At 38.3% G+C, this 15,108-nt stretch overlaps 2 protein-coding genes and 1 pseudogene across 4 annotated transcripts; all 3 read right to left on the bottom strand.

Annotated features, from left to right (window-relative positions):
- Positions 1-1,091: 1,091 nt before the first annotated feature.
- Positions 1,092-3,373, bottom strand: LOC145552534 (zona pellucida sperm-binding protein 3-like). Its single transcript, XM_081609922.1, has 11 exons — positions 3,194-3,373; positions 2,902-3,110; positions 2,715-2,830; positions 2,535-2,638; positions 2,293-2,467; positions 2,070-2,187; positions 1,924-2,006; positions 1,701-1,861; positions 1,478-1,633; positions 1,344-1,415; positions 1,092-1,279 (listed from the first exon to the last, which is right to left on the bottom strand). Exons 3-11 carry the CDS (start codon positions 2,828-2,830, stop codon positions 1,107-1,109), a joined length of 1,158 nt encoding a protein of 385 aa, XP_081466048.1. The 5' UTR covers positions 2,902-3,110; positions 3,194-3,373; the 3' UTR covers positions 1,092-1,106.
- LOC145547569 (protein Njmu-R1-like) lies at positions 2,973-5,475 on the bottom strand (annotated as a pseudogene). The gene is made up of 6 exons (XR_014088816.1): positions 5,120-5,475; positions 4,843-4,914; positions 4,351-4,476; positions 3,380-3,488; positions 3,194-3,222; positions 2,973-3,110 (listed from the first exon to the last, which is right to left on the bottom strand). The product of XR_014088816.1 is annotated as a protein Njmu-R1-like (transcript).
- Positions 5,476-7,567: 2,092 nt separating this feature from the next.
- LOC108166520 (sterile alpha motif domain-containing protein 9-like) lies at positions 7,568-15,036 on the bottom strand. 2 transcript variants are annotated; one of them, XM_081609930.1, is made up of 3 exons: positions 14,045-15,036; positions 13,010-13,046; positions 7,568-12,653 (listed from the first exon to the last, which is right to left on the bottom strand). In XM_081609930.1, exons 2-3 carry the CDS (start codon positions 13,032-13,034, stop codon positions 8,032-8,034), a joined length of 4,647 nt encoding a protein of 1,548 aa, XP_081466056.1. In that variant the 5' UTR covers positions 13,035-13,046; positions 14,045-15,036; the 3' UTR covers positions 7,568-8,031. The 2 variants fall into 2 exon arrangements, with proteins under 2 accessions (XP_081466056.1, XP_081466055.1); XM_081609929.1 differs by lacking the exon at positions 14,045-15,036 and having other exon boundaries at positions 13,010-13,172.
- Positions 15,037-15,108: the final 72 nt, after the last annotated feature.

The raw sequence follows: 15,108 nt of genomic DNA on the forward strand, positions 1-15,108 counted from the left end.
CTGCCCTGTTGTATGTTTTTTTTTGTTTGTTTATTTCATTCTCTTTTCCTCTGTCCCAGTTGTCTGGCTCTGTTGTCATTTTGTTCTCTGATCTTATAATGTATACATTACGGTACCTTTATGGAGCTGATTGTATGTTTATATTATAATAATAAAAAAATTAAAAAAAAAAACTCCAATATCCAACTTGAAGCCAACTTCACTGTGTTATAACGCATGCGCGATCTGATCTAAAAATTATGCCCCGCCTCTTCCATGACACCCCTCAAGATACAAAACTTGAGTCCCTCACACACACAGAACTGAGTCTCTCGCATACAAAAAATTAGTCTATATTTTATTAATTTATATGTGCAGTCTTAGTCTTATGCGTGTGACAAAAAAATGTTTGCGTGTGTGATAATTTAGTAGTGAATGTGTGCAATTTTTGAAAGATAGAATGTGTGTGCGTGTGCGACATCTTAGTCGTGTGTATACGCAATTTTAGTATTTTTTGAGTGTGCAAGTCTTTTGTAGTGTGCGAGACAAAACATTGTCCTAAACGGCCTCTCAGTATTTCCCTCTTTTTATCTCAAGATAAATTCTTATAATCCCGTTTACTTCAAAACTTTTATAACCGATTTATCTTAAATGTTTAACATCCTATTCATTCTTAATGTCTCCATAAAATTTACATGACTGTTTAATTATGTAAAGCACTTTGAAATGCCTTGCTACTGAAATGTGCTGTACAAATAAAATTTGATATTTCCTAATTTCTTGTTTTAACTTTCCTTTCCTCAAGGAAAAACCTCAAGGTTCTGGTTCTGATGGATCAAATAAATCCAGTCTTAAAATTTCCAAGCCCAATCATAACTACTCAGATCATAAACAGTTTGAATAGGACTCATTTGACCTGCCATCTCCCTCCTATAAATCAGTCTTTAAAAGCCTCAGTGTATGTTTAATGAGCTTTCCAGCTTACAGCTAGAATTGGCTCAAATTGTTTCCTTCAACCAATGTAAAGTTTCTACTAGATGTGTTCAAAGCACAAATGTCAGTTACAAAAGTTTGACTCCAGATAGAATTTCTCAAACTCTACAAAGGAAAACTCAATGACAAATATTTTATTCCTTTGGTTCAGATACATCAGAAAGGTCAGTTTCAGTAGCGGTTGCATTTGTCACTGTAGAGGTGGTGCCAGTGTAACCAGATTTGGTGTTGGCCATTGGCACTTCTAAGGATTTCAGCATGAACTTGTTGGTCGCTTCATCATGAAGTCCTGCTTCCTCAAAGTCACCTGAAAAATGCAGAAAGCATTTACAGGGCCAGCTTACAGACTCGGCAAGATGTTAAGACAATACCTTTCAGTCCAGTTTCATTTTCAGCATCTAGTTCAGAGGTCGAGTGCTCATGAATCAGTCCCTTCCCCACATCTGGAAGACATATCATTTCATCAAGAGCTATGCCTTTTAAATATTCACCATCTTAAACCCACCAGTTTTGTAGATTCCACTTCTCCAGTGGCTGCCATACAGTGTCGGTCTGTAAAGTTTCTGGATGACACTAGGGAGCTCCTCAAAATGAAGATGTCCACTTTTACTTGATGGCAAGACGGTCAGGGGACCCACTCTGGCCTCTTGCTCCCACAGAGCTGAAAAAATTAGGTTGTCAGAAACCATTTAGTCAATGCAAAAAGACATGAGGGAGAGAATCTTTACCCTTTTTAGTCTTCAGCCCACTCCGCCACATGTATTCAGCAGCAGCCACCTTCCCAAAACCACGAGGACCGACCATCCCAGGAATGCCAGACTTGCCTGGCACTTGATTTAGGGCTTTGCAATATCCACACAAGAAGTCATTGCCATCAGCTGACCTCCATCTGAGGAGAAGATTCAGTCTCATTCATGTCATACTGCCAACTCATTTACCAATTTCACTCACCTTCCATTCAGGAAACTGCAGGCCTTGTTTGGCGATTCGGCATCATTTACTGGCACAGCAGTTAGGTGGCATGTGATGTAGAGCTAAAGAGAAAGAGTGAGTACTAATCTGAAGATGTGTGGCAAGGTAGAGGAACACATCCTCACCTGTCTTCGGTCGTCATTGTGGAGCTTGAAGGCGTCAAAGGTCAACTGCAGCTTGTCATCTCTGGTCCTGGGCAAGAACTGTGCCTTCAAGTTTGGAAGCTGAGAGTCAACTAAGCATCTAAAAAGACAAAGAAGGTCCAGACACCATGTATTGATGGGTACGTTTAGTAAACTCACTTTAGTTATGTGAGAGCAGGTACTTTGAAACTCTTCAGTTTCTCACCCATTTTCAATGAAGATGTATTTGGGATCAGAGTTTAGAGCTGGTTGAAGTGTGGCCACACAGCTGCTCAGAAACACCCTGAGACCCATGTGGTGATCAAGCCTCACGGAGGCCTCAAGGTTGATCGGCTCACCGAGGAAGAATGCGTTGGCACCCCTTTCATACATCCAGTTATCTGGAGAAAAGAACATGGGGGATGAGCTGGAATTAAGTCCGAGAGCTGAGGGAAGAACTGAACGCACCATTCATTAGCTTCAAGCTAAAGTACAGAGTTTCCACTCCAGCTTGGATAGACGTGAAGGGAATCCATGTCGGCATGAGTGAAGAGCTGGATACACCATACTTCCTATAAAAGCAGATACTTTACAGGTAAAACCAGCTTTTCAATAATTAAAGAGTTCAATAGGAAATAAGAGACAGACCTTTTATAATGGCATTCAACTGGGATTACTGCCTCATCCATGTGAACTACCCCACTAGAGGATGCCAGAGGAGAGTAAACGAGGAGGTTTGCGTAGACAAGGGAATCCTTAGTCATCTGGAAGAGCAGCAAGTTTAGAAACAGGATTTACATAGTGAAATAACCAGCAGCAGAGCAGGTCAAGTTACCCAGTGTTTGGTGCCACAGTCATCCAGTCCAACAATAATCCTGTATTCCTCTGCAGAAGTAGCTGTAGCTCTTAGAAGAGACGACTCACAGCATGCAGCAGGAAGCTGATGTTGCTCTGGACCAGCTGCACCACTCGATAAATGTGCATCACCGACTCCTCGTACCAGCGGCTCAGGTAGGGACGGACTTCTGTCTCAAGGTTCTGCAGCTACAACAAACACACGGTAAGATGTTTAAAAGCAGCAGCCTTGAAATGCGACTAGAAAACTTTATTTTGTCACATCTTCCCACCTCTGGAGTTTGAAGGCTGCTGTGTAGGCCTGGGACATATTTATCGAGTTCTAATCTAAATGTAGTTTAAGTCAAAAAATTTAAGAGAATTCTGAAGGAATTGGATTATATGAAAACAGTAAAATGTTGAAGCTTTGTTGTAACTTTTGCTTATTCCATAAAAGAAACAAGGATATAAGTTCAGACCCTTTTTGGAGCCCCCCATGAAGCAGATGACGTATCCGTTTCCATCAGTTCTGGAGACCTTTCCTGCTCCAGGAGACAGCAGTAGCAGCCAATTGCCTGCTCTGGAAGACTGCAGAGAAAAATGACATTTATTAATAAAAATAACCTGACGATCAGTTTGTTTTGTTTACAAACTGTAAACAAAACTTATGTTTTCCTTTCAGCAAAGGCTTTCTTCTTGCCACTTTTCCATAAAGATGTCAGATCTGTATAATGTGTTGTTTTATTTACACAGAGTTGGGCTCCATTGACTAATTATGTGACCTGGGAATGCAATTGGTTGTGCTGAATTTTATTTAGGAGTATCAGAGCATAAAATCTCAGCTTTTTGGTGAAACAAAGAATAACACCATTTATCTGTAGCAAAACTAGCATTAAAATTAAAAACTTGAAATAAACTGCTGTCCATTAATGGCATGGAAACATTTGAAGTTGGGAAGATTTCTATGAAATTATGTGTTATTAGGTTTTATTTATGCAAATTATCTACGCAGCGTCAAAAAATATGTAAGGAACAACTTCTCTCTCCTGTGAAACATTTTCTACAACTTCTTCAATGTTGCAACTTTTTATAATTGGTGAGCTCAGATTTCTCTCACAGCCCAATCACAGGGATTTTAATTACAAATCTTTGAGTGACTATATGTACAGTACCTTGCAAACATTGTCAAATCCCTTTAAACTTTAATTCAAAGCTTGTTGAGACACATAAAAATACTTATACATTTTAATTGAGGCAAAATTTAGTTTTAGAAAATATATCTGAAAACAAATGCAAGCTACAGTTTTGTAGGTTTGTGTTGTTCTGTCACATAAAGTGTCAATAACAAACAATAAAGCTTGCGGTTTTAATGACATACAATCTAATAAAAAAGTAACCAAAGTGTACAAATACATTTTTAATCAACTTTTATGATTTGGTGAAAAAATACCTGAGCTCCACAGTGGCAATGTTGCCCATGCCTCCAAGAAGAGCTCCTTTACTCAGCCTCCTTGAAATATAGGTCCGCAGCTCCGGTTCTGCTTCTGATGGAAGGCTGCTGTCAATTAGTGTCAAGCTGTGGACAAAAAAGAAATAAAATAATAATCAGAAAAGAGGTGGTTAAGATTCAAGCCATCAGAAAAGACAAGGACGAATTTGGAAGCCACTCAAATCGATGAAGAAAAGGTGGAGAATGTGAGGTGATCACAAATAATCCCAGATAATCAGGGTTATCATCCCTGAACACACTCTGGAGTGAGGACACTGTTCAGATGAGGAAGCAGTGTAACTCAGCAACACACTGATGAGAAATCAGAACAAAATCATGAGTGAAGTCAGCCACGATGAGTCCATGCTGGCTGGATATCCAGTGAAAGCCCAAAGTAAAAACAGTGACAGCCACTGAGAAAGCGAGAAGGTGGACGGATGGCTCCTGTGTTACCTAAAGTCATCGTGACTTGTGGAGTCTGCACGTCTCTGGTTCCACGCCACATTTTCTCCACAGGCCTCAGATCTAAGACGACCAACAGTTTACTCATCACCTGCTTAGATTTTATGATTGAGCCTTTACGTGCACAAAGAGGACTGCTGCACAGCAATAAATCCTGGTTTTATTTAGGTGGAAAGCACAGTAAAAACACATTTAACTATTATATGAACAATCAACAGCGACAGATCGGTTCAAAGTAGCATCTGCAATAACATAAATTCATCATTACCTGGTGCCCTGATAAAGATAGATGGTGTAGTAGCAGTTCAACTGAATTTTCTGGCTGTATCCAGCAATATCTTCGCTGTCAAATTCATCTCTCTCCTCCACGTCGATTGAATCCTGGAAAGATGAAGTCTGGGAAGAAAACATCCTGCTGCTACACGGAGGAAGCTAGCACCGGAGGAAACAGGCCAACAGAAGGACGTGTTTCAATATTCCCTGTTGCTTTGTTGTTGATTGGGTTCAAATATGTTTGAATTTGAGGCTAATTGTAAAAAGAAAGGAAAAAACCTAAAGGATGAGCCAGTTTTCCTGCCTGGATCCAAAGTGTACTTTCAGAAATATGTCCGACGAAAATTAAGGTCTGCCACAAAGGTTCCGGGTTCTCAATAGGTTTGGAAAGCTGATTATTATATGGTTAAACACATTTCAACTGAAGTGCTTCTCAACATACTAATTGATGATAAGAACTTTTTCAAGTGTATTGGACGGATAGTACAGTTAAATCCAAATCTACCAGTGTTGGTGATAATGTGCTGGACTATCGAGAGACAGCATAAAAAAAACCCTGCAAATAAATACAACCACATCCTGAGTGCACAAACTATAACTTATTGTATCCAACTTTGGGAGTCATGAAGCAATTTTTCCCAACATCAATAATTTTCTAACAAACAGAAGCAAATATTGAGTGCATATTAGATTTACTGATTAAAAATGAGAAACGGACAAAGTGAATACCACAAGTTAACCAGCAGATGGAGACAAATAATAATAATTTTAAAAATGAATTTGAAAACCTGGGTTGCTGTTTTACCTAATTTCTAATGTCCAATTAAGTGTTGATGGAAACCAAATTAGTGTGAGTTTGCTGTTTCATTAACAGTAACTCATTATTCTTAGTTTTATTTTTTACGTTTTCACATTGATGTGACCTCCTGACATTTTAACTAATATACTCATTTTATATTGATGCTGAGAGGAGCGAGAACAAGTCTCAATGAGTAACATTTATCTGTTTATTTATGGTCATTTTTAATCATTTAAAACAACACACCTGTAATGTTGTTCACTCAGTCTAACTATTTCACTCTCTTGTTCAAGATCGATCACTCCTATGACATCATTTTAGTAAAACTGCTCAAAATCAGTTTCTGAATTTTTGCTTTATTGTGTACAATAAAACAAAAATAACCCCCCAGAAGTTTTCAAAAGAGCGGCCTGATGCGGGCCACTCTTTTGAAAACTTTCTGATTGGACACCCGGTCTGATTGTTTCTTTAATAGGTTTAGGTTAATCTTGTTTCTGGTTTCGCTGGCCGCTTGTATTATAGTACTTTGTATTGATTATTATACAACAGGAAACTGAAAGGCTATGTGGTGTTAAGAAGCACACAAAAACTGACCTCAAAGATGATGTGCCTGTTATCACATGATCTTTACTAACCCACAGGTCCTAAGGCAAATTTTATATAAATATGCAAATATTTTATGTAAATGAAGTACAGTGTAGGTGTGTGCTTCACCTACACTGTGAAGCACACATTGTTTTTGGACTGATGTCACGTAGGCTGTTTGGTGAGGTCTGATAGCAACTGGTTGTTTTTGTTTACTGTAAAAGCAACAGTCTCCTATTGATTTAGTTCCAGATGACGTGACAAATTTCCCTCCTGTTGTGCCAGATCGATAGCCCTCAACTTAAAAGCTGCATCATATGAGTTTGAAAACATTTCTTTGTTGTGCCTGCTGCTATCATGTGCTTGTTCTAAATGAAAATTAGCACGTTCTTATTTGATTTACAATTTTGACTTCAAATAAAAATAAAATGCTAGAGAGCCCCGTGGTGGTTGAAGAAAAATCCACAGAAAAGCCGCACCGGGCTACAATCCGCATGGTTCAAAGCTTAGGAAAAAAGTAGCGGCTTATAGTCCGGAAAATACGGTACCATAGGTGAAATTGCATAATTTCCACGGCACACCTGACTATCACTCACGGCACACTAGTGTACACCCTCAGTTTCTGAAGTTGTGCTCCATACAAAACCGTCTAACACTCATTACCGACTAATGTGGAGTTCCATGGCAACGCAAAGCATTACTGATTTCAGAGTGTGTTGTTCCTCTCTCATAAAGTTCGATAATCAATGCAGAAAACGATGCAGCCATTGACTATTATTTAGGAATGGTTTGTTTGCAAGCCGTCTTCATCCACTGTAATGATTCTTCTTTGGCGATTTACTTTATTTCCGGTATCGCTACATATTAAAACAGCCGCATTTTCTTTTTATTTAGCTGGCAAACCAAAATTCAAACGCTGTTGATTTTCTATTAATTAGATTTTTCATTTATTAGATTTAGGTTTTACAAACGGAAAAAATAAACAAACAAAAAAACACATGCTTATTTTGTTTTTGCAATTTTATTTTGAAACGAAAAAAAAAAAAAGAACAAACCACACACGCAGCTTAATTGTATTCCACGGACATTTTTTTTCATCGCGTCTGGACAATGCTTCACTACGTGTTGCAATCTTCTTTGCTCATGCAAGAAAAACAGCTGTTAACTTTTATCGCTCAGAATGTCTCCACAGATAATCCCCTATGTGAAGGAATATGCTTACTTAATGAAAATAAAACGTTTCAGAGAAAAAAAATCGCTGGTTTCTTTGATTTGTTAAAAATATATTATGCGCTACTGCATACATTCAGCATAATAAAAAACACATGTACAGCTGAATAATGAAACCAAGTCTAATTGAGCTTAGATTTAACTTGTCACCTATGCTACTCACATTCATTCAGTTTGGTCAGCAAATATATTGAGCTTAAAATATTTAAATTTTGCTGCACCTTTCTGAAGCAATTCATGTTTTTTGTAATATTTTTCAAATGAATATCATCTGAGATGATATTAATTGAAAGTTACTGTTTCATCATCTGAATGTCAAAAGCAACAATGCCATCAAATGAAAAGCCTAAGTAGAAAGTGACCTTTTCATTTCCATAGGGCAAGGAAGAAGAGTATCGAGGAATGACTCTTATTTTGTCTTTATGCCCACATTGGACATACAGGTTTTCATTTTCTGTCCACCCTTCAATCCGTTTCAGTTTTTTCACAACTTCCTTGGTTTTCCAAACTTCCCCTCCGAGCCATTTTAGTTTTCTCTCATTCAGCGTTCCTTTGATCTGCTTTTCGATAGCACTTCTGTGGACAATTTTGTTTAGACCTCTTGCCTTTGCCAGGAAGAAGTGTGTGACAATCCTACTTTTTCTCTGAGACATGTGTTGGATTTTTTGTTCACATAGTCTCTGAAGAGTAACAATGGCCAACAGAAGGATCTGGGCATCAGCAGAACTCACTTCTTTACTGTTTTCAGGCCAAAACAGGAGAGAAAGAAGAAAGAGGGCACTTGCTTTTGACATGTCTTTTCCGTTCGTCTTAAATCCCTTGCTGAGATCTTGTAATTGTTTAAGGGATAATAGCTTTGAGGATCTAGATAGGATGCAGTTAAGAGCTATCTGGCAAAAAATGAAATTCGTGAGCTCCATTTCATCAAGGCCCTTCCATGTCAGGTTTTCTGGATACATGTCCATAATCTCCTCAAGCTTTTTTCCAGCCCTCTTTCGGTCTTTGTCATAGAGTAAAGAGAGGATTGATGTAACATTTCCTCCTCCAAGCTTGTAGGTTCTCATCTGTCTTTGGAAAGGTGAGAGTATGTTTCTAGGATGTTTTGTATCAGTGCTGACATTTTCAGCTGCTTGATTCATCTCGTCTTGTATTTCACAGAAAAATCCAGCATATACAGCACTTTTCCTTGTCAACCATTTTCTTGGATTATAAACCTGCTCTGGATCTCTTGCATCAAGTTCCTCATCCTCTTCACTAATGTCAGTCTGAAAGTAGCTCAGATCTTCAGAAATGCATTCCAGAGCCTGTCTCAAGCTCTTTTCCAACCCTTTCAGCTGCTGATGAAATTTCTGCCAGGGTATTTTGACCTCTTCTGGTATGTAGTCTGTTAGTAGGTAGTTCATCAGCTCTGAATATCCAGTTGTTTTTGAAAAAACATCAACTCCTGACAAGAACTTAAGCAGCCTGCAGCCAACATCCACTTCCCCATAGTATGAACTGTTAAGGTTGACCGTCTCTTTCTTTGGTGTTTTTTCAGAGGCTCGAAAAGCAGATATCCCTTTAAGGGCAATGCTTATGATTTCAACCCCCTTTTCTGGGGAAGGGTCTTTTTCTTCAAGGGTGTCGTACAAATGGTAAAACCATCGCTTGTACACTTGTCCCAGTGTGTCCAGGATGAATGTGTCATGGGGAGACAATGATTTTGCTTCCTGTGCCCACTCAAGAGCCTCCTCAAATCTCTTATTGGTGTAAAGCAGCCGGGCAAGTTGTTGTGCCACATAAGCATCTTTTCCCAAAGCTATGAATGCAGTTTTCATCAATTCAACAGCTTTCTGAACACCACCTTCCTCAGTTTGGACTTCCTCAATTAGTGGAGAAAAAGTTGTGTCCTTTGGGTCACCTCTGTTTTTTTTATTGCGTCTAATGAAGAGAGCTCTTATAACCTTAAAAAATGTATCTCTGTCAAACCTGTGATTGATGAGTACATCATCTTTGATGAGCTCTGTGGCAATAGAGCTTTGAGGCATATTGACAGAGAGCTGGCTCAGGATTTCTTTGGCCACAAGCAGATGAATGATACGGATTGACTGGATGTGTGTTGAACTGTCTCTAAGATGGATGAAAATTAATTTGGCCTCATCACTGAGGTGATCAACAAAAGCATGGTACCGAGTTCCAACCACATGCAGACCAATACCAAGATATGCCTCGCAGTGAGACACAGAAATGTAAGAATCCTTTACATAACAATTTAGTAAAGCCACAAATCTGATGAGGCGAGTGATCAGTGATGTATGATCGATCTTATCTAAAAGATTTTTAACAAAATCCTCTATGTAACTTGTTTGGAACTCTTTACTCATAAGAACAAATGTGAGGATGAATTTGAAGTCCAAGTCTTCAAACTGAAATTTGAGTTCCTCACTTTTGTTCAGGAACAAAGATTTTTCCCGATCTGACAGTTTGTGGGTGACCGCTACTGTTTGAGATGGTGATGCCCTGCACATTCTTTCTGGATCATTTGATCTGTTGCAGATGAGCAGGATGAAGCACAACATTGAGGGATTTATCTTTTTGATTGTGATAGCATTTCCCAGATGTCGTCGAAGATCATCAATGTAATCTGGATTTTGGTCCTCCAGCAGGAGGAGAACTGGATGACAGTTGTTTTTGTCATACTCAGCATGTTCCCTCAGTTTCACTGCATGCTCACAAACAGTGATGACTTCTTTTGAATGCTTTACAAATGCACATCGTACTTTTGTTTTCCATTTCCACAGCATCTGTCGTGCCACTGTGCTTCCCCCACTGCCAGGATGATGATATATGTTCACACTTTCTATGGGACGTACAGCTTTGTGTCGATGAAGCACATCATCCAGGATTTTGCTTGCGTCTTTGTAAGCATCCCGTTCAATGATGACTCCACATTTACGCTTTTCAGCAAGCCAAAAGTTAATCCAGCTAATTTTTCCTCCACGGTAGAAGTAGAGTTCAGTTTCTTTGATTTCTTCATCACTCATGATTTCTAGGTTTGTGTCATCACACTGGTCAACGCTGATGATCTCCAAAGAGTCTAGCATAGCCTCGTCAACAAACTTTAGGAAACACAAACCCCCATTTGATACTGGTAGTTTCCTTTCTGGTTGGTTCTTTGATAACTGAAAGCTTTGAACTGTTGCATCCACGTGACTCAGTGGCATGTCAACAATGCTGATTTCTTTGAGTTCAGAAATGGGACAAGAAACCTGAGCAAGACTTGACCATTTTCTATAGGTTTCCTTAGATTCTGCAATGATAACTAAACAATTATACCCATTCATTTCTGCATAAAACTCATGAAAAGTCTCAACAAGAGGCTGTTCAACATCAGACATGAGTAGAAAGAGAACAACAAATGAATTCCTGGGGAGGATTTCATTGCAGATTAGGGACACAGCTTTTTTCATCTTTTTTTTTCTTGTCTTGATCCAAGTACTTTCATCACTGGGATCCTCCCCTGCAGGGAAGTTGTTTCGTCCATTGCAATAGATCCAGCTAACTCGGTCAAAAAGCTTTAAAGAAGCAATAAGATCAGCGTTTTCCAGTCTATTGCTGTTTTCATAATCATTAAGGAAATGTGGGGTGACAGCTTTCTGCTCCTTGTATTTACCATAAAGGCCAGATGTTTCAGAATCAGGGTCAAAGTCAAACACACAAAAAAGTTTCATGTTAACCAAGAAGGTTATGCTGTCAAGATCTTCTGGCTGTATTTTGTTTGCCACAACAATGTAAAAGAGAGAATTGTCCATGTGTGTTTTCCCTCCGGTCAGAAGGATGGACAGCTTTCTCTTTTGGTCTTCTCTGAATTCCAGAGGTGATTGGTTGGCTGAGGACTCGGCCTCCTCCCTTTGTTGGTCCTTCTCTCTCAGATCTTGAATAAAACAATCTAGTTCGTCATCAGATATCCGTGGTGTGTTGGCCCCGACCCTGTGATATGGGATTTGCTCTTCACATTTCACTTTGCCATCTTTCTCAGAGAACTTTGGTACACCGACACGGTACAGTTTTCTTTTAACAATGCTGGCTTTTGGAACAATGTCATATTCAACAACCCATGTTTTCTCAGCATTTTCCTTATCAATGACCTCAATGAAGCAGGGATTCCTGATACATTTTCTAGCATCGATATGGTGCTCCGAGCGTTTAAAGCATTTTTCAATGTAATCTAATGCATTCACAAAATCTTCTTGACTTTGGACTGGTATCCCCATGATTTCACCATGCCTGTGAGTGGATTTGACACTATCCATTATGCCAAAGTGAATTGTTCCATTGACTCTCATATTCATACAGGCACATGCAAATCTGAGGACTTCACTTGCCACTTTTGTTTTAAGTCTTTTTGAGTCCAGTTTGTGTGCAGTTTCTAGTGACTTATATTCATGACATGGAACAATCATGTTTTCAGGTCCCGTCTCTGGGGGAAGCAAATTGTGCTTCACATATTTGAAGTTTGTTGGACGCTGGTCAAATTTTCGATACTCACAGGAACCCACTGCAGACTTTACAATGTCATTGAATGAATTGCAATTTGATTTACAATCATCTTGCACTTTCCTGTCAGTTGTTCCTTCCGACAAAAAAACATTTTCTTTTTTGTCATGTCTTGTATTGCTATTTGTGTCCGTTATTGTATTTGCTTTGATCTGTTCTGTCTTTAGCAGATCATCTATTTTCTTGAGTAAAAGTTCAATTTGACCACTTTTCATTCCAATAGTTTTGCTGAGATAATCCCTCTGTAGAGCTGTGAGAACTGATCCAGTCACTTCTTCATCATTCAGCTTCAGTATGTAATTTTCTTTTATTCCAATGGATTTCAGCCATGAGCTCACATGAGATTCAGTCCAGGAGGTGAAAGGCAGTTTCTGCCACTCTGCTGGATAAAAGTGTTTAAATCAAGTGTTAAAATTAATATTTCTCTTGTACAATGCTTGTCTTCTGTTAGTGATAAACAAAACATTTAATTCATAGTAATTACAAAACACAAAGAACAGAAGGCTACACAATTTATATACAAATTCTTAAATCAACTTAGGATAAATTTATTGGCAGCAATTACTAACACATCGTTTTTTACTATAGTATATAAAATGAGTACTCATCTAAAATCATAACAAAAACATACACTGTTGAGATGACAACATAAAACACACATTTATATTTTTTCCTAACATAATTGACAGGATATTTTGTTAGTTTTTGTTGTCGTGTTTACGTTATCTTACTTACCCAAATCTGGAGACTGGAAATTCATTTTACGTGATGACTGCAGGGAAAATAATAAACCTACGATTACTTTGTTTAATTCAACTCCTGGATATATCATTGCTTAAATCGGTAACACTTTATTTGAAGGGATTTGCATAAGACTGACATGACACTGTCAAAAACATGACATAACACCTGCCATGAACATAAAGAAGTCTTTATGAATGTTTATGAAGTTGTCATAAAGTGTCCTTCGGTAAATAATGACACTTATAATGCAAAGTTGCTCTAAAATTTGCATTAAAAGTCCATTAAAAGTGCCAACTTTGCATGATTTTGTAAATTATGATAGTTTAATGCAAAGTTGCATTTTTATTGGACTTTCAATGCAACTTTTAGAACAACTTTGCATTAAAAATGTAATTATTTACCGAATGACACTTCATGACAACTTTCATAAACATTCATGAAGACTTCTTTATGTTCATGACAGGTGTCATGTCAGTCTTATGCAAATCCCTTAAAATAAAGTGTGTTACCCATAGGGGGTCTGCTGGTGAAACCATAATAGCCAGAGTACCTGCTAAATGGTTATGTCTCCTTTGGAATCATAAAATCTCTTCAAATTCATACAGTATGAAATACATGTTAAATGACACAATTGTAAAACTCTTTAAAACATGAAGTGCTGAATAACAAAAGGAAGTACTGATTTCCTCAATCTGGTTCACTGAACTGTTTGAAGTTTATATTTTAGTTGTGGTTTTCTCCTCATGCTCAAGAGTTGATGTGATTTTATATCAAGTAATTACAAAGATACATAATCTGGCAATAGTAAAACTAAGTTTTAAGTCTAAAAAGACAAGTCTTTCTGTAATCATCAAAAGCTTCACATTGTTTTCAGTCATAAATCTTCTTCCTTTACTTGGTTTAAAATTTGCAACATACTATGCAACAAAAAACGAAACAAAGTACGTCCTTAGGTGTATAACGAATACATTAAGTCCGATTTTCCCCTTTGTATTATAAAAACATCGACAAATTTGTTGTACTTACCAGTATTAACCTTGCAGGCAAACCATTTCCAACACCCCTATGGCTTAGATTTTAATCAAACGAACCTTTCCTGGTTTTATGCTTTCAGTGGGTGTGACTTTTGCTACGTAGCAGTCAGATTACTGTTCTGTGACACCGTTTTACAACTGGTTTCAATTCTACACAGGGGTGAAAGTAGGCGGGTACGCTCGGGTACTGCATACCTCTAAAAGATTTAGCGGGGGTACGCAGTACCTGTAAGACGGGAGCGGCTGTCTGCTGTAAAAAAAAAATAAAAATCAGTGGGTTCACTGTGCAGCCGTGAGTGCACCCACTAATCAGCCGTGACTGATTAGTTTTTCCAAGAACAATCTAAAACGCAATACTCTTCTACTCTTTTAGGGGTGTGCAGTACCCCTGGTTCTTACTGAAATGCGTTATAGATCTTTCTAATCTGGAGAAAGGTACTTGCCTTCTATAGGTTTAACCAGATTTTAAAATTTCATTCAACCTTGACCACAGCAAGTGCACCCTGTTTCCAAAGCCCCATTGTCTGACCAGGCATAACAATCAGATTTTCAGACAAAATACTCTTTTCAGACATTAGATGTTTTGTAATTAAGGCACACAATTTATGTGCCTTCCCCAAGTATATTAAAATCCACAAGTGGTCATTTCAGAAAGGAAAACATTAGTTGGAATTGAAGTCACAACTCCATCTCAGGCCAAGTAGACCATTGTCATGACAAATTGAGAATTTTCTGGTTCTGTGCTTCATTTCAATTTTCTGAACTGGTGACAGTGGGTAAACTATTTTCAGCTGCACTATACAAGTCATGGGCGAAGATGTTTAACAGTGAATAAGACCCACTTGATGTGGCATTTTCCTCTAATAATTTGATATTTGAAGGCCTCATTGTATGACTGATGGGCACACCAATGCCAAGATGCAGAAGCCTCATCTGATATGTACACCTTCTGCTGGAATTTTAGAAAACAGCAGGAGGGTAAAGCCCCAAATAATCCAGGCTGTTAAAAAAAAAACGCTACCTCACAACTATGACAATCAGCTCAGATAGTTTTCT

The sequence above is a fragment of the Poecilia reticulata genome, chromosome 8 (genome assembly GCF_904066995.2).
Source record: "Poecilia reticulata chromosome 8, P_reticulata-male-v2, whole genome shotgun sequence".
NCBI lineage: Eukaryota > Metazoa > Chordata > Actinopteri > Cyprinodontiformes > Poeciliidae > Poecilia > Poecilia reticulata.

What these genes read in the sequence shown, in the direction of transcription:
- LOC145552534 (XM_081609922.1), bottom strand. Translation starts at nt 2,830, where the DNA reads ATGACTAAGGATTCCCTTGTCTACGCAAACCTCCTCGTTTACTCTCCT. An exon ending in TACATCTTCATTGAAAATGG is followed by an intron (nt 2,188 to 2,292) that starts GTGAGAAACTGA and finishes TTGTCTTTTTAG; the next exon opens with ATGCTTAGTTGACTCTCAGC. An exon ending in AAATGAAACTGGACTGAAAG is followed by an intron (nt 1,280 to 1,343) that starts GTATTGTCTTAA and finishes TGCATTTTTCAG; the next exon opens with GTGACTTTGAGGAAGCAGGA.
- LOC108166520 (XM_081609929.1), bottom strand. Translation starts at nt 13,106, where the DNA reads ATGATATATCCAGGAGTTGAATTAAACAAAGTAATCGTAGGTTTATTA. An exon ending in TTTCCAGTCTCCAGATTTGG is followed by an intron (nt 12,654 to 13,009) that starts GTAAGTAAGATA and finishes TTTATCCAGCAG; the next exon opens with AGTGGCAGAAACTGCCTTTC.